Source organism: Stegodyphus dumicola, chromosome 11 (genome assembly GCF_044657685.1).
Source record: "Stegodyphus dumicola isolate Sdum_Otavi_A_Nest chromosome 11, ASM4465768v1".
In the NCBI taxonomy this organism is placed as follows: Eukaryota; Metazoa; Arthropoda; class Arachnida; order Araneae; family Eresidae; genus Stegodyphus; species Stegodyphus dumicola.
Window position 1 is genome coordinate 91,669,875 of NC_140778.1, and position 19,491 is coordinate 91,689,365.

General features: G+C 34.7%; 1 protein-coding gene across 1 annotated transcript in view; it reads left to right on the forward strand.

Moving 5' to 3' along the window:
- The window catches only part of LOC118188556 (membrane metallo-endopeptidase-like 1), a 79,135-nt gene that overhangs the window by 14,531 nt on the left and 45,113 nt on the right, over nucleotides 1-19,491 (forward strand). Inside the window, exons 4-6 of the mRNA XM_085826989.1 lie at nucleotides 3,692-3,841; nucleotides 7,794-7,877; nucleotides 11,726-11,934. Coding sequence (XP_085683115.1) covers nucleotides 3,692-3,841; nucleotides 7,794-7,877; nucleotides 11,726-11,934 — 443 coding nt within the window. The remainder of the gene's footprint in view (nucleotides 1-3,691; nucleotides 3,842-7,793; nucleotides 7,878-11,725; nucleotides 11,935-19,491) is intronic.

The window sequence follows — 19,491 nt, forward strand, 5'->3', positions numbered from 1 at the left end:
TCAGGATATAACATGAAAACACATGTAAAATAGATTATCCCAGCTTACCATCAGCTCTACTCCCAGTGCCTCCCTCAAATGAACTCCCATTTCCCGTTTACAAAGAATTACCCACTTTGGAAATACGGAAATTCGATTCTGGTGAATATCGAATCGACACCAACGATGAATATTTTGAAATTGAAGATGATTCCGTTCCTAAGGGATTTGACCAGAATGAGTTGAATGATTTGGCGCAAGATTTGAATTTATTCAAAAAAGGTTCAGAGCTGTTAGCATCAAGACTGCACAAGAAAAACTTGCTTGAAAAAGGAGCTAAGGTATCCTACTTTCGATCAAGACAAAGTGTGTTTCTGCAATACTTTCGAAGTAGTGGATTTGTATATTGCCATACCGTACATGGTTTAATTGAAGACTTGAGAATTTCAGCCTATAACGCAACTCAATGGCAGTTATTCATCGATAGCTCAAAGTAGAGCTCGAACGTGAGGAGCTCTTAATTAAATTTAATCGAACATAGTATTATGTCATTGTATGTTACTGTATTGCATCTGTATCTTTATAACACTGAAGGCAGCTGAATGAATAGCAGGAGTAAGAACATTTCTCATTAGATGTTGGTATTATGTACACCTTGCACACACGAAAAAAATGGGTCAGTTCTATGTCTCCCGTTCTACTGGACCGATTGTCGACATTTGACTTGCATTTTCCATATGTCGAAACCGCGACTTAAAATACAGGATGTTTATAAAGTCCCGGACCCATTTTGATGTTTAATAACTCATAATGAAGATATAAACAAACTTATGGCATTTATTGATGGAATAACTTATATAGTTTCCTTTTCAAGTTTGAATATCTTTACTTTGTAAATGTCGTCTGCGCGTGTGGTTTATTTCAGATAATTTCATTTTCCAGTCTCAATATCTGAATATCGTCTGCTTATTAAGTGCATTTTTCTCTCTTTTGTTTTTGGCAACTATTGCAATGTTATGGACCTTTTCCTTTGGGTATTTTTAAAGGACAACGTTTACAGGAGGAGAGTGTCGAACATTGATGACCTAAAAGCCAGAATTACAGCCGCAATAGCCTCTGTGGATGCCGACATACTTGCCGGTACCTGGCGTGAAATTGAATATCGACTTGATATTCTCCGTGCGACGAAGGGGGCACACGTGACAGTTCATTGACAAGGGTTATGAAACTTTTTGAGACTATCTAACCATTTATGTTATTCATTTTAATCTATCTTTATTATTTTATGAGTTATCAAACATCAAAATGGGTGCGGGACTTTATAAACACCCTGTATATATTAGAATTATATAAGCATTGTTCTAACATACCTATTTTGACACAAAACTAGACATTTTCCGAAGTAACATACCAATATTTTTTCATATTTCTATTTTACTATTGAAATTATGCCAACGTGCCAAGTTTTGTAAAAATCGCACCAGTAGTTTTTAAAAAATTAGCTTTCTGAATTTGAGATCCTCCATGTTAATTGATTTGGTATATGTTTATGAATATCTCCTTTTTTACTAAACTTATTTGATTCTTTGTTTCACATTTCGAAATTTTGGTTCATTCCAGATAAATTCGCCCATTTTTTATGATTTATTTTTAAAATTTGTATTTTAAAATAATTTTCACAAATTTTTCGAAAAGCATTTTGATTAATAAACTACAAAATTTTTAACATTATCTTAACGTAGATGTATTTCCAAGCATACCTGCAAAAAATTAGAGTTTTTTATTCAAAATTTCCTAAGTTATACATGAATTTACGTATCGCCGCGTTTTAAAATTTGGCATATTTGTTAAAAGCGATAATAACGCCAAATGTGGTTTATGCACTTTGCTAAAATTATTTGAAAGTATGGACGATGATCTTTTTTCCGCTCGTGTACAGTTAAAAAATATTCGAAAGCTTTCAGATTTTACATTGCGCCCAAAGGGACTTTTTTTAACGTTTTGTGTTTTATTTTTATTTATTAAATATTACGTTCTTCGCACTTACACCATAAACACTTAGTACTTAAACCATAACCAATTCAACAGCAATATTGCAAAACAATTTTAAAATGAGCATATCTTTAGAATTTCTGATACACAGTCTTGCGCGCTAGAGATAATTTTTTTTCCTGTACAGTATTCCCATTGCTCGCTTCGAAGTCGTTGAATTTGTACATAAAAAATTCGTTAATGTGTTAGAAAATATGAAATCCATAATAAAAAATTCCAAATTATGGTTGCAGATACTCATATTCGGTGGAGGATTACGTTATTCAAAATTTGACGGCTATAGCTACCGTTGTTTTATGACAATGCGAAAAACATACGTACATTTATGCATATTGTTCGTTATTTAATTTCTTAAACTTAAACACAGGGCAATAGTATTTGGTGGAAATAATTTGAAAAGTGTAACGAATATCTAAAGTTTTCAACGCAAAATGCCAAAACGAAATAAATAGCCCTTCTGGGCTAACGCGCTTTGGGCTATATGAAAGGAAAATGAGTTGCTGTAAATTAAGAAGTTCGCCAAGTGATTTATAATTGGCTCAAACTGAAAAAAATATGCCAAGGTAAATTTTTAAATTCCTCCATAAATATCACGCCAAAAATTACGATATTTAATGATTAGGTATAATTTGAATAGTAGAATCGAAATATAAAAATAAATTGGTACGTTATTTAAAAAAAAGTCCCATTTTCTGTCAAAATACGTATGTTTGTTAGAAGAATGTGCTATATATAAATCTAAAATGCATCCTAAGTTGCGCTTTGGAGACATGGAAAACGCAAGTTAAATTCCGACAATCAGTCCAGTCGAAAGGGAGATACAGAACTGTCCCTTTTTTTGCAAGGTGTGTAGAGTCATTAGGTTAATTGGAAGCAAAAAAGATGAAAAATATGCAACCGCCTTCGCGGGAAATCGAACCACGGACCTCTGGAATACCGGCCCAGCGTGCTACCGTTACACCACGAAGGCACGCTAGGGAAGTGGGAGGAATACCTTATATACTCCCCTTTTTAAAGGGCGACTAGGATTTTAGGGGACCTAGTCGCTAAATCATGGGTGCGGAGAATCATCATCCACAACCCTTTTAGTTCGGGCGTCCCTTGTAGAGTCATTAGGTTAATTGGAAGCAGAAAAGATTAAAAAATATGCAACCGCCTTCGCCGGGAATCGAACCACGGACCTCTGGAATACCGGCCCAGCGTGCTACCTTTACACCATGAAGGCACGCTAGGGAAGTGGGAGAAATACCTTATAGGTGTATATATATGAATTATTTGTAGCACTATGTGCAAAGTTGTCAATGTAACAAACCTTGCCACTGTAACTATTTCTTCCTGCTTGCCCGCTAAATAGATTTTCCTTCCGCTGATTTGGTCAGTACTTTAGGTTGGATGCCCGCTCAGCGATTAAAATAAAATAATATCCCAGGCTTAATATCTAGATTATTTCTTATCTACGAAAGGTAAAGACTGAGTATTCCTCATAACAGTATTTATCTGTTTAGTAAATTTGAAATACACTGCAAGAATGTATCTCTGTTTTCTACTAATTCCTAAATCAATAATTTGCTATTTTCAAGTATTTTAGAATACTGAATATAAACTGAAATTGTTGAGAAAATTAAACTTATCTAATTGATGTTTCTTTGGTTACTTTCAGCTGAAGAAATTTTGTCTTATTTGAATGAAAACGTGAGCCCATGCGATGACTTCTATGAATTTGCTTGTGGCGGCTGGCTAAAAAAACACAAGGAGGAACCCGTTTCCGTTTATTCTGAACTTGAAAATCATATCCAAGTTAGTCTCAAGAGTAAGGAAAACGATTTTTCTTTCTTAAATTTTGACAAGCGATTTGACTGCAATCACAATCAGTAGTTTTGAACACTGAGTTAACAAGATTGTTAAAGGTGTGAAATTTTTAAATTGTCTCCAAAATTTAATAACAGTCTCATTTATTTTCCTTAATACTAGCTTGCGCAAGGAAGTCCTTTTGACTGCTTTTTAATTTCAATTAAAAAAACAATTATATATATAATGACGCAGAATTTTGTGACTTTTTATACAACATATAAATGTGTTTATTAATAATTGTAGTTCCCCCTCTTTAATTTCCGGTATATGTATATGTGTTATACCTATATTGCCCAAAAGCAGTCATTTTGACTGCTTGGGAAATTTTAAATAATCAAATTACTCTTATTATTGAACTGAGTAAATTTCTGATATAACCAGTTCGGCTCTGTATTTAAATAACAGTCTTCATTTTATTTTCGCTTCCCTTCACAGGATAACATACAAGTACATGATAAATTGTCGATTTGGGAGTATACTTGATAAGCTGCAGTTTCCCAATAAGCTAAAGTAGTACTTGTTATTCGAATCTTTATGCAGTGATATTTGTTCTAACAAGTTGTTTATTTTATTTCTTTTGCGCCCTAAATTCATGAAAGAAATGTCGAATAGAAGTGAGTTTTTTGGAAAAGCTAACGGACATAAGTGAAGAGTGATCCGATATAGAATCAGATGCAACAAATTCTGAACTATCATCTAAAAATGAAGCGGATTATATTCAAACTGAAACATCTGACACTGAAGATAGCGATGAAGAGTTAATCACCAATGATGAAAATGAAAGTGTCTTCAATATACTCAGGAAAAGGTGTAGGGCTCTAAGTAGTTCAGACTCTGATGAGGAAACTGAAAACACCTTTCAGGAGACAGAAACAGCTGCCAATGGTACTGTGTGGTCAAAATTGGACGAAGGTGGTATTCCTGGAAGATTATCATCCACTTGTAATTTCAAGGGTGTGAAAGGGTCAACAGGCTACGCAAATTTGTCAAGTACGACCTTGCCACAACAACAAAACAAATAATATATGTGAAAAATGTCAAATTATGTTTGCGAAAGATGTACACATAAAAAGATTTACACTTTCATTTGCAAAAAATTCACAAATAATAATGCATAAATTATTCTTTTTCCAAGTGAAGTAATTTTTTTTATTGTTAATATTTACTAATAACTTGTTATATAACTGTAAATACTATACAAATATTTAAAATTAATTTTAAACAAATTTCTTTACACATTAGTTATTCTTTCAGAATGCAGTCATTTTGATTGCTTTTGGGCAATATGGGTATATAATAAGTTTCAGTCTTTCTAGTGTTAAAATACTAAGCTTTGCTTGGCCGAATCTGCTGAGACAAACAAAAGAGAAAAATACTAGTCTTGCCATATATGCACTTATATTTTAAAGATACTATTCCTTTGCAAGTAAAATAATTTTCAAGAAATCGTTGATGGCTTTATGGTTGTTAAAGGGACTCCGTACGATTTGAATGATTTTTTTAATTTAAGAACTTGTAGAGTTCCTCACTTTGGAATTTTAAGTTAATGTTGGAAGTGAAGAATCTAAGAACTGATAAGAGAATAATCGCTTGAGTTCGGTGGCAAGAAACAACAAGATAGAAGGGTAACTAACCCTTTATTATTATAATAAGATTTAACAAAACTCCGCCTGGGAGTTTACAAGCAAAGCCCGCACTTGGACTTGAACTTAAAAGACTAAGAGTTAAACTAAAACTAAGATTAACTAAAGAAGTATAGCTGAAGCTATCAAGGTTCAATTCGAGTTGGCCCCTTAATTTACGAACTTTGACTACGAAGCTTAGCAAGGGCCTGAGTACGGCCGAGCGTAATAACAGCTTTGAGAGAGAGAGTGGCCAAAAAGGCAGACGCGCGTAAATCAGAAACTCTGATTCTCTCTGACTCAGTAAGTAACTTCGTGGTTTAAATACCGCTTCTCCTCATTAAATATTCAGCAAGATTCCAAAACTACGTTCTAGCCGGAAGTAGTAAGTTGAAGTTAAGAAACTGACAGGAAAGGAACTTAAAATTTAACTGTTAATAAAATTAACATAATCCTTACAAACTTTCATCTAATTTTTATGAATATTATTAATTGATTGTGTAAGACAAAATGATTTTAATTGAAAAAAAGTTTTGCCAGTAATTTTTTTTTCAATTAAAATGTTTTGAAGAAAAATTTAACAATTGAAATTCTTTCTTCTCTTACAATTTTCAATGTTTTTGCCCCATATTTTTTCTTTTATTTATTAGAGTTTTCTGGATAACTTTAATGCTCGATCTTGTAATTAAATAATTAGTTTCTGAGAAACAAATTAAAATTTTGAAAAAAATACGATCCCAATCGCATTTTCACTTCCAATAATTTTTCTTTTTATTATTTTACAAATTCCATCCTTGTTTCTATTAAATAGGTAATTTTAAACAAGCAGTAAACACATTAAATAATTTAGTCCATATCTGTATAAGTTTTAAGATTTTAAATACATCGATTTATCGAAAAAATGCGAACTGAGAAAACGCTGTGTAAAGTATTTAATAAAGAGGACTGCGAAATTTTTATGACATTAATTTCTCTTACCTATGTAAATTGAACTCGTCCAGCTAACAAAAGCAGCCGTTTCGGGATTGACGGTCTAGTGAGGAAAATAAATTGTGAAAAAAGAAAATTAGAATTTTAAACAGAAAGAAAATCAATTAAAAATGTTTATTTATTTATTTTATTTAATGATATTCCGTATTACATTAGATGAGAACGAAGTAAATAACTTAATTACCTAACCGAACTTTAGAAGCAGTAACTGATATGTATACAACAATGTCCGAAGGATCATTATTAATCTTTACGCTAAACTAATTTGCTTCTTTTGTGTGGGGAAGCATCTGCCATGCGGCAAGATTGCAAAAACATTTCTTGGATCAACTTGCTGGAACATCTAATGAATTACAGAAGTTCCCGATGTCCCATCCCTTCGTTTTCGCAGCCTTTGTCACAAACTTGCGTATAGATCCTCAGAAATTGATTTCACAATAAACCTGATTGTCAAATAGTCGCTAGTGCAGAATTACTAATGGTCTTCATAAATAACCTGAAAGGGTTACACCGGGAACACGTAGAAAGCACAGGGAAATTGAACAAGACAAGGGCTGAAACGAAAGAAGCTTACAGGACCCCCTTATTGTCCTAATCGCAGGGAATCAGAATAACAATATGTAGCGTGGTGGATATTTTTTGTATTCGAATCTGCTTTCAGATGACTTTGCTCTTGTGCAGCTCCTGATATTGCCTTTCTGGAACTACACAAAAGCTTTAACGAAGGTAACACAAAACGAAGTAGGAACGAAGTTAAGGAACTGAAAAGAAAGAAGCTTTAGAGATTCCTTTTACTGTTTCCATCCGTAACTACATAGAACTCTGTTCTGTTTCTATAAAAACATTGTAGATATATTTTTATGAAACTAAAAATACCGGTCAATTTCCATTTTCTAAATTTAAAACCTACACACGTAAATATAACGCAGCAGAACACCTAAAGGCGATCAAAAGCCTTAAGCACTTGTGTGATTAAGCTTTAAGCACCCTTAAGTGCTTAAAGTTACTTAAGTGCTTAAACTATGTGGCTGCATTCCTTGCATACCCCTATTTACGCCACTGTGTTTCAGTTACATAAATATTATTCTTTTCCCAGATATGAAAGATATGACTCCTTAAAGTGATCCTCCTAAGATCTTAAGATCCTAAGATCCTCCTAAGATCCTCTTAATGATCCTCCTAAGATCCAGATATGATTCCTTAAAGTTATTTAAGTGCTTAAACTATGTGGCTGCATTCCTTGCATACCCCTATTTACGCCACTGTGTTTCAGTTACATAAATATTATTCTTTTCCCAGATATGTTGGAAGAGAACATAACGAGAAAAAATCCTGATTTCGTTCGCAAGATAAAAGGAATATATAGGTCCTGCATGGATGCTGGTAATTCTTTTAATTTTTATTTTCGTTACTTAGTTGTATGTATATTATAATACTTTATATTCGTTACTTAGTTGTATGTATATTATAATTAATCTCAATATTTCAATAACTTAACCATAATTCATTTTTTATTAAATCTAGTAAATACTCGTATATATCAAACATATAAATGAAACTATTCCAATAATTAAAATTCTTGCAACAATAATTGTCATTTTTTTACCTACTTGTACAAAGAAAAGGAAGTATTGTAATCGTAAAAATTTTCGGGTATCATATTTCAACGAAAATATCAATTTTGACCGCTCTCGAATCCATTTTAGCTATTTTTTGCGTGATATCTGCATGTACGGACAGTAAAAAGAACATTTTCCACCAAAACTGATTGAAAAATGGATTTAAAAGGGCTTCAGAAATCAGATTTTCATGACGTACATATGCATAAACCCGCATAACTCAAAAACGATTACCATCAGAACATTCAAATTTTGTATATGGGATTGCTACAGCATCTAGTTGTGCACCTCGCATTTTCGCTGCAATCGGTCACACCAAACATATTTATGCATACATGTTCCCACTCTGCTACCGGCTCGGTGAGCGCTCAGTTTTTTTTTTTTTTAATATATTGGTAAATTGTTCATTGCTTCCGATAAATTTGGTTGAATTGTGTTGCTCTTACGTTCCGGTTAAGGTTTTTTACGCCTTTAGTTAATCTGCATGCAATAGTTCTTGAATTATCAAAAATTTTGGTAGGTGTCAATGTTTTTCTGATGTTTAATCTGATTGAAATATTCTCAGATTAGTGATCGAGGATTACATGATTTATCGTACGTATATCAAGTTCTACAAATCACGCATTTTGAATTTTCACTGTATTTTGAATTATTGGAATTCTAATTGCTGTTAATCGACCGTTGTTTTTCATTAGCTGGCTGTTTCTAATGGTTACAGCCGAAAACATCGCGGAGAAAACAACGCAAGGTGAAAACGTCGTGATACAAAACAACGTGGAAGAAAGCATCGAAAGAGAAAACATCGTGATACAAAATATCGTCGTCGAAAATAAAGCGGTTCAAAAACTTCGCAGTTTAAAAACATCTACAAATCATCGCATGACAATAACATCGCAGACCTGCTTTTTTCAGGCTTTAATAATTGTAAATGGATATTACCATAATGATATGTAAGCGCAAGATGGAAAGAAGGATAATCTTTTCTTTCATATTTTTAATTAACTAATAAATTTTTGCTGAAAAAGTAAGAAGGGAAATTAAGGCAACTTATAGCACTTAATAGAACTTTAAACTGACATAGTTAACTAACAAAGGTCATTAATAAATCATTTTTATAAAGTTTTTACTGGTAATTTTTCATTAAAAGTATAATTTAAAAATGTTTAGAAAAAGGAAGCTACGTAACTGCATGACCTTATCTATAAAAAATTGCTAATTATGAGATTATTGTCTTCACTTTTGTCAAGCTAATACTCTTATATGAAAATTATTTCTTGCTCTGCTTCAGTTTATTCGTAAGTATTAAGTTTCCTTCTCACATTTTCATCAAAAATTTATTAGTTAATAAAAAATATGAAAGTAAAATTTATGTTTCTTTCCATCTCGCGCTCACAAATCATTATGGGAATATCCATTTACAATTATTAAAGCCTGAAAAAAACCATGTCTGCAATGTTATTGTCCTGCGATGATTTGTCGATACTTTATTTTTTACCGCGATATTTTCGACGACGATGTTTTTAAACTGCGAAGTTTTTGAACCGCTTTATTTTCGACGACGATATTTTGTACCACGATGTTTTAGAACTGCGATGTTTTCTCTTTGCGATATTTTCTCCCACGATGTTGTGTAGCACGACGTTTTCGCCTTGCGTTGTTTTCTCCGCGACGTTTTCTCCCGCGATGATTTTGCCGCGATGTTATCGGCGGACAACGTTTATAATTAATCGCTGCTCCGAAGGATCGATCCAATAGCTTTCAGTGAGTCTGTCGTGAGAAATGTGCAAATGTTCATCATTGTAAAAAGGTCTGTAAGAAAGGGCACATTGTTTGAAGAAAGCAAGATGAGTATAATTGATATTTTAATTTTCAGCCCGACGGGCGTAAGCCAAGAAGAGCTATTAATTTAGTTTTGGCAGTTTGCCATGGCATACAGTTTTTAATGAATTTTAAATTAATATATTCAGTCCCTTGTAAGTAATACCGTAGCGAGTTTCTAGCGTTCGCTTATTCGATTCGTTAAAAAATCGGGGGTCCTTAAGTTTATTATAATGGTATTCGTTACATGACTGTGAAACTTTGTCGCTGCCTATTTTCTACAGTGACATTAAGTTTTATGAAGCAGAAAACATGAAAAATGAGCAATGCCCTCACCGGGACGCGACCTCTCGAGTATGTGCCGAGTATGCTACCGTTACACCTCGAAGGCATTCAGTAAGGAGAGAGAAAATACCTATATACTCCCCCTTTTAAATGACGACTGTGGATTAGGGAACCCAATCGCCAAATTCCTCGTGGTGAAAAATCATCATCCATTACCTTTTAGTTCGGGGAGGGGCTACTGTAGAAGACGTTAGGTTCTTTTGAAGCAGAAGACATGAAAAATGAGCAATGTCCCCGCCGGGACTGGAACCTTGACCTCTCGAATTCGCGCTGAATATGCTACCGTTACTTCTCGAAGCCATGCAAAAAGGTGGGAGAAAATACCTTATGAAATTTCTCCTTGCTTTGGTTTCTAACAGAATATTTTGTACAATGACTTTTCCCTTTGCCTTGTTTTCGACGTGATGTTTTTGCCCCAGTACTTTGGCTAACATCCTACAAGTTATCGTTGACAGGCTCAAAATGGCACGGCTTTTTTGGCACGGCTCAAAATGTAAGGCTTTAATTTACTTCCGACACGCTTTTGCGCATACACATTCTCAGAGAGTTGCTTTTCGGTAAAGCGTAAAACCATTCCCTCATTTTTAGATTTGATCAACATCTTACTGAAAAAACCATATTGAACAATTAATAAGCAATGAATGCAAACGTTTTGAATTTTGGAACCTTATCTTGCTTCTTTTAATAATTTGCTAGCAGGCAAGCTGCCCAGATGAGTGAGATGAGATCAAAGCAAATTTTATAAGCTCGATGTACATCTCAAACGAGAATGTATAAAATATTTCAATATCAATAAAATCAGTTCTATATATTTTAATAATAATAAACCGGCTGCGTGATTCCATAAAAAATTTTACTCTACCTGCGTTTAGAAAAGACGGATGGCAATTTTAAAATTCCACTTCGCTTCGATGCAACACGCCAAAGGCAATAAAGTTCAGCGAATAAAGTAACTTGCAGGGTGAGAATATTAGCGTTTTCAGAGTTTTTAATTAATATCCCGGCTGATTAAAGTTGTACGAAAATGAAAATGGTCGAACTGGCTTCCGAAGAATTTTCGGAATCCGAAGGTACCTCTCTTCTAGCTCCTCACTGCTTTGGAGGAGATGATGTTACAAACAAACAAAGGAACAGGAGGACGCAGACAGATTGATCACATTGATATAATTCAAAGTACGTTTAATTTGTGATATATATCCAACTGGTAATTGCTATGGGTATTTGCAACTTTGCTATATTTAACAAAACAGGTGTTAATACCATCATATGTTACGTAATCGATATAGTATCAGTTTTTTTTATATTTTATACCTTCACACTTTTACGTGTTTTATAAGTTTTATAATTTTTTAATGTTAATGCTTTTTTAAAATGTAAAATTTCAATCTGAATTATAAGATTGAAATTTTATGCTAACCATTTACTTTGGCGTACTTTTTCTACGTATAGATAGACTCAGCATAGGAAGCGAACAACTAAAGGAGGCTGTAAGAGACCTTGAGAAGTGGCCCATTCGTTTTGGAAAACTCTGGGATTCTGAGTCCTTTAACTGGATGGATACTCTTATTCAGTTGCGCCGGAAGGGCTTCAGTCATAATACCTTTATAAGTCTGTCTGTTGTAAAGGACCCCAATAACAACATGACTAATATTATAGAAGTGAGTAAAAAAATATATGGCTTAGCGCAACCGAATATATTAAGTCTCTAACTCACGTAATTCTGAAACAGTGTTTTTTTGCTACGAAATTATCATTAAGGACGTCTACCATTCAGGAAATTTAAAACAGTTTATGATCAACAAGATTTAAGTTAATCGTAAATTGCAAATCAGGTTCAAATTGGTCAAAAAATTACAAATTTAAAGCATAGCTGAGTGCTATGAGTTATAAAAGTACTTTGCATATTAAAAAGAAATTATTTCATGATGTAATGAAACATAATTTCAGGTCAAAAGTCTCAGGATCATTTTGTATTTACAATTTGTTCTTTCAATATTATAAATTCTATATGAAGAGCAAAATGCTAGTGTAAAGCACAAAATTAGAGAAGAAAAGTACAAATCTTAGTGTGACGTAGATTTTAAATAAAAAGCACTAAATTTCGAGGGCAATTAGATACCACAAATCCCTCCTTTTCTAAAAGAAAAAAAATACTTTTGAAGAAGAGGGATCTATGTCTAATTGTCCTGTAAGTAGACAAAGTTTTATTAGAAAATCTGTGTTAATCTGACGTTACCTTTTTGCTTAATTTTATTACTAGGAAATGTAAACTTACTGACTTTTTAAATATTATTAATTCAATAAAACAGCCAATTAAAACTAATTTTTTGGTAAATTAGCAGTTGAAGATTTTACCCCGTGAATACAAAAAAGATACTTTAAATTCAAATTATATTAGAAATTATAATAAATGTATGAAAATATATTCTGTTGTATATTCTTAAGTAGAAATGCAAAACAATTCAATACGATTCGTGATTTAGCAAATTATTTTATAGGGTTCTGGTTAAACTAAGTGTCCTTGGCAACTAGAACTAGAGAATAGTATAGCGAATATTCGCTGCTCTAGAAACTGCAAAACAAAACCCAAAGGAGGGTTAAAATACCTTTTTATTTAACTTGAGAACAATTACAATCGGCCCCTCTCGGGCTTACAGGAAAGTTTCCACTTGGGCTTTAACTTCAGATAAAAAATAAGAAACAAAATTAATTCTAACTAATTAAGCAGAAACTGTACAGAAATAACTTATTGAGTTGCCCCTTATTTAAACCTCACCGACAAATACTAGGAAACAAGTAAGAATACGGCTGAACGTATCAGGTTCAGTGTTCCGCCCTACTTGCTTTGGGAACATGCAAAGACCTGACTCGGAACAGGGAGCTTACTAAAGCTATGTTCAATAAATGTGGGAAGTAGACAAGATACACAGGAAGGGTATACGAAACGCTTTATTTTTCACTCTTTACAATAATTTCCGTACTTCGGAATACAGAGACCAACTACTTGTGGTCTGAACGTAAGACTATAAAAATATTAACTAAACTCTAACTTAACTTTGGAATAATAAACAAGGGCCTACGTGGAAGATTGGCCGTATATTAACAGGAAGCCGTATGTAGTACAAAGAACTGTTGACACTACAATACGTTTAAAATTATCAAGAGGATTAAACCTCTGGCCTGGAAGGCAACCAGCAACCGAGTAAAACTGCTAAGGCAAGCGGCCTGCTTCGACTAACTCCTTCCTCTCTTTTGCTTGGCAAAAAGCCACAAGTTAAGTACTTGGCGTTCGCCAGACAAATTTGCATAAATAAGTTAAAGCTTTTAATTCTGGCCGGAAATAGAAAATAAGAAGTGATAGTAAAGATTTAAAATAAAAATAAACGTTAGTAAAACTTAAGATCCTTACATACTTCCCGCCAGAGTTAATTAGTTTGAAACTGAGGTCTAAAACGACCTTGTTGAAAACTTTTAGCTCTAGAATCTAACGCGAGGCCAATCTTTTACAAACATTTCTCACTAGAAACTAGAAATTTAAAAAAAAAATTGTTTTTACATTATCAGCTCCATAGACAATTACTTTTCATCTGTACTGCATCTAAACAAGAGCTTTTAGTTGAAATCTGGTTCCTTCCAGAGATCTGGAAGGAAAACTAGTTTAATGAAATGTTACACAATTAAATGGCAAGTAACATGAATATTTATATTTCTCTTAACATTCTTATTTCATTCATGACTTTATTTTAATTATCTCTTTAAAAGAAAAAAAATACTTTTGAAGAAGAGGGATCTATGTCTAATTGTCCTGTAAGTAGACAAAGTTTTATTAGAAAATCTGTGTTAATCTGACGTTACCTTTTTGCTTAATTTTATTACTAGGAAATGTAAACTTACTGACTTTTACGTGCTCTCTGACATGTGTTGTAAAAGAAAACACCGAACACGAATGTGTTTATGTATTAGTGTTCAACACTGCCTCCTACAATCAAAACACTAACGTGTTAAAATTCAACATAACAAGACCTCGTAACACACCCTATCTTCATCTCTAAACCCTGAGGTACTATTCTGAAAGTGGCTAACTCTGAAGTGTAGCGTCAGAGAGCCTAACTACATTCATTCAACCTTTAACACATATTCACAATACTTTTCTCTCTTTTTTTTTTTTTTTTCAGTCACACGAATAAGTTTAAAATTTTTTTTGGAATTGCTTTCTCTTTTAACATATCACAGTATTTCTTAAACCTTAAAATAACAGTTCACACTGTATATAAGGACATATTAACATGCCGTTAATTTTACGCAATTTAAAACATACATTAATAGTACATTGTTAACTTCTATTCTTTTCCAAGCAAGTGCCAATTCTTCTACATTGAAATACTACATTTCAAAAGTCTTTCCGACTAAAACTTCTTTCTTGCCAGAATGTTTTAAATAAAATTTATACAATAACTTTTACAATATTCAAGTATTTACACATTCCTATTATACATCAAGTTACATTAGTTTTACTCGCGAGTAATTGAAAAACATAATACCAAAATAGGTAACAACACATTTCTCGCCTTTTTGGCGATAAAGGTAGACCTCACATGAAGTAAAACTTCTTGAAATCTGCCACTTGCAGTAAGAATGAAAGATTAACTTAAGTTTGCAAATTAACATAAAATTTTACTTATCTTTGTGATATTCGGACATTCTTTTCTCTGCCCAGTCCTGGAAGGTAGCAACGATTCGTGTTTAATTTATCCTCCTTCTTGTGCGGGCTCGCACTTCAGTACCTTCCTCTAGGAGCTTTCTTTTCCCTCCAGTTCGGTAACCCTTGAATACCTTCTTTTTCGCCTCTGCCTGTGGTCTTGGCCGTTTGATGGCAGCTGGTCTTCGCGGAACCGGGACACTTCTCTCTCGTTCCTGCTTGGATCTCGTTGCTGGCCGTTCAAATTTTCCTTGTATCTTTTCCTCCGCCGGTGGTGGTCCTTCCGCAATTCGGCGACATTTGCTGCGTAGACTCCTGTCCGATGGGTAGATCTTCCGTTTGGGAGCCGGGTTATAGTTTCCGTTATTTCTCCTGGCTCTCTTTGCATTCTTCGTACTTCTCCCTTCTTCATTCTGGGGGTGGTCGTGCGCTCTCTTTTCTGGTCTTTCGAAAGGCTTCTTTTTCTCGTTACCTTCAATTTTCCAACGGGGAAACTTTCTTTTCAATTGCTCCTGCCTCCTAATGGCTTGCTCTTGTGCTTGTCGTTGTTCCACCTCTGGAGCTTGTGCCTGCAGTGCCTGGCGTTCCGGATCCTGCAAAAGATCTTTAAATATTTGCATTTTATTACGGTCATAGTATGGTTTTATTTGGTCAATGTTTGCGGAGCATGTTTCACCATTCCCGGCTTTTAACACCACTACAGCGTGAGTTATTTTTTCTATGACATATGGTCCTTCAAATCGTGGAAAAAATTTGGCGGTTTTATCTTCTGGTGCTGAAGAAAGTGAATGCTTAATTTTTAATACTTCATCTCCTACTTTATAAGTTACTCCCCGTCGTTTCATATCATAATAGAGCTTCTGTTTTCTTTGTGCTACTTCAGTGTTCTTTCTTGCTTCTTTAATTAATTTTTCTATATCACCCATTTTAAATTCTGGGGCTCTTTGTTGAACATAAAATAATTTATCTAACGGTGTTATAATCTTTCTGCCTAAAAATAACTCAGCAGGAGTTTTGCCCGTTGTATCATGTTTTGCGGTCCTAAGGGCGAAAGCAAATTCATTGACATAGTTATCCCAGCTTTTATGAAAACTTTTAACATAACTACGGATAATTTTCACAATATTTCTATTGACCCGTTCCGCTATATTTGATTGCGGCCGATACGAGACCATTTTTAAATGACGTATGCCCAGCTTTTGGCACATGTCTTCAAATATATTACTTACAAATTGAGGACCATTATCCCATATAACATTTAGGGGCGCCCCGTATTTTAAAATATATTTATTTAAAATAGAATCAGTAACTAATTTCGCGGAGGCTCGTTTTAAGGGAACAATTTCGGTCCACTTACTAAAATGATCAACCATACCAAGGAGATAGCGACTTTTATATAACTGACTTTTTGGGAAAGGGCCCAATAAATCGATGCCAATTATTTCATTTGGAAAATCGGATTTAATACTATTTAGAAACCCGGCCGGGCGGAAATTAATATAATTAACTGCTTGACATGTTGGGCAGGACTGGACATACGCCCTTGTTAACTTTTGCAGTTCAGGAAAATACACTGCTTCGCGTACGCGTTGGATAGTTTTTCGAATACCAGCATGAGAAGCTAATGGGCAGTCGTGTAACTCCTGCGGGATATTTAATCTAAGACTAGCTGGGATAACAGGTCGAAATTCGTTGTTAGAATTTGTAGTTTTTGTATAAAATAATAGACCATCTATTAGTTCGTAATAGGCCGCCCTATTTCTTATCGCCACAATATCTTGGTGGCTAAAATTTTCAGGATCCTTTAAATACTCATAAATGTTTCTAAACTCAGGATCCTTACCCAGTTCGGTTATTACAGTTTCTCGGGAATTTATTGTACATGCTGTGAGCATTGCCACCTTTACAGTATTACCTTCTTCATCTATTTTTATTCTGGATAGGGCATCTGCTACGATATTTTCCTTTCCAGGGGTGTGCTTGATTACCAGATTATACTCTTGTAACTTGAGTGCCCATCTTATTAACCTTGGGGATAAGTTTTTCCCTGAGTACAATCTAGTTACCGCTGCATGATCAGAATACACTGTTATTGGCGCTCTTCCAAAATAGACTCGGAACTTTTGCACTGCTAACAGAACTGCAAGTGCCTCTGTCTCCGTCGCGGAATAATTTCTTTGTGTTTGATTTAAAGTTCGACTAAAAAATGCCACGGGCTGCTGATTTTGCGAAAGTACCGCTCCTACCGCATAATCCGAAGCATCCGCTGAAATTTCTAAATTCTCATCCTTTTCAGGAAATTTCAACACAGGAGCTTGCGTTAATGCTTGTTTTAATTTTTCGAAAGCACTGTTGGCTTCGGCCGTCCACGAGAATATTGCCTTTTACCTTTTTAATTTTAACAATGGTTCAGCAATAGCTGCAAAATCTTTCATAAAGGACCTATAATATGAACAAAGTCCTAGAAAAGAAGAGAGCATCTTAGCCGTATTTGGCGGCGGATACTTTTGCACAGCGATTATTTTTGATTCGTCTGTCTCGATTCCTTTCTGAGATATTTTGTAACCTAAATATTTTAATTCAGGGGCTGCAAATTTGCAGTTTTCGACATTAACTTTTAGACAGGCCTCATTTAATAATGAAAACACTTGTCTTAAATCCTGTACATGTTGGTCCAGATTATCACTAGTAATAATGATATCGTCTAAATAGATAAATGTGGACATTCCAAGAACAGGCCTTAGCACCATGTCCATACATCGTTGAAATGTTGCCGGTGCCCCTGAAAGGCCAAACGGCATACGCAGGAATGCATAAGTGCCAGACTTGGTTATAAAAGCAGTGTTAGGTACGTCCTCCGGTCTAACCCCTATTTGAAAATAACCAGTCGTTAAGTCTAAAGTCGTCATATATTTGGTAGACGTTATGTTCCTTAGAATTTCTTCAATAATAGGTAACGGATATACCGGATATTTAGTTATGGAGTTTAATTTACGATAGTCAATCTCGAAACGCCACCTTTTTGGATGTGTTAATGGATAGTCATTGTTTTTCTTACATAAAATCACCAGGCTAGCATAAGTACTTGAGATGGGCGTTATGATCTTTTTACGTAGCATATCGCTAATGCGCCATTCTATAATTTTTTCTTTATTCTTATCATACCGGTATGCTTTGTGGGGAACTGGCATTGAATCTCCGGTGTCAATACTATGGTTAGTAACTTGAGTAAATCCTGGAATATCACTAAATAACGAATCAAATTCACTTACCACTTGTCGGATTCTTTGTTGCTCTTCCTTAGGCAGGTGATCAAGGTTTAACATTAGCGGTTCCGATTTTTCTTCTCGAACCAGTTTCATCGTCAGCTTAAGGGAAGCTTCATTAAAATCCAGTGTTGCTTCTGCCTCTGAAAGAAAATCTATTCCTAAGATGATATGTGCTTGCAGATTCTTTATTATAAAAAACATAATCTTTACTTGTTCGTCCTTGATACGAATGTATAGCGGTAATTTACCTATACATTTGCATCTTTCTCCCTGCGCAGCTAACAGTATCGTATTATCCGAACTATATATGCGGTATTTCCGAAAATACTTCCTAAAAAAATTTTCTGCCACACAGGAACACTGCGCGCCTGTATCCAGGAGTGCGGTGGCTGGGATGTTATTCACCAACACTTCAATCTTCGGAAGAGTCAAATTTTTCACCATTACTGTATTTAACTTGAAGGAAGAGGGGTTTTCTTGGCCTTCGGATTTCCGCACCCTCCCGTCAGCAGAAATCCGTTTTAGTTTAAATCTTGTTTTTTCCTTTCTATGCCTTCCTTCTTTTTCCACTGGCCTTGAGACTTTTTTCCTGGATTGCTATTGAACTGTCGACGTTCGCCGGCTGTTTTTGGATGCTCGAGTTGCCTTGCCCACTGATTCGCTTTGCTTCCGTAGCCGTGTGCTTGACTTTGCTGTGGTCTTGGCGCAGCAAATTGGTTTCGTTTTTCATACTGGCGTCTTCTTTCAATGTCCGCCGTTCTACTTTCAAACTGGATTGCTAGCTCAAATAATTTTTCCAGTGTAGTCGGATTCCTTAATTCAATAAAGTCTTGTACTTGGGGAAGTAACCTCGGCAAAATCACTTGAATTATCTCAGGATCCGGACGGTTTCCATACAAGAGTTTGAAGACGAGAATTTTTCTTAAAATAAAGCTTGAGAGATTTTCGATTCTTTGCTGATATATGCTGAAAAGTTCCGTTTCTAATTTCGCACGATCCCTTACGACAGGGAAGGCTTTTACTAGGGCAGTCTTGAAATTTTCGTAAGTATAGGTGGGACTTCCTGCTTGACCCAAGAGACTTCTGCCTATACATTTGAACCAGTTAAGCGCTTGGCCCCTCAAAGCGCTGGTAGCTAAGGTAACTTTCTGGAACTCGTGCACGGGATACATCATGAAGTGGTCCTCCAATTTTTCCAAAAAACTGGTTACCAGTGAGTTTCCATTAAATGTTGCTTCTGGTTTCAT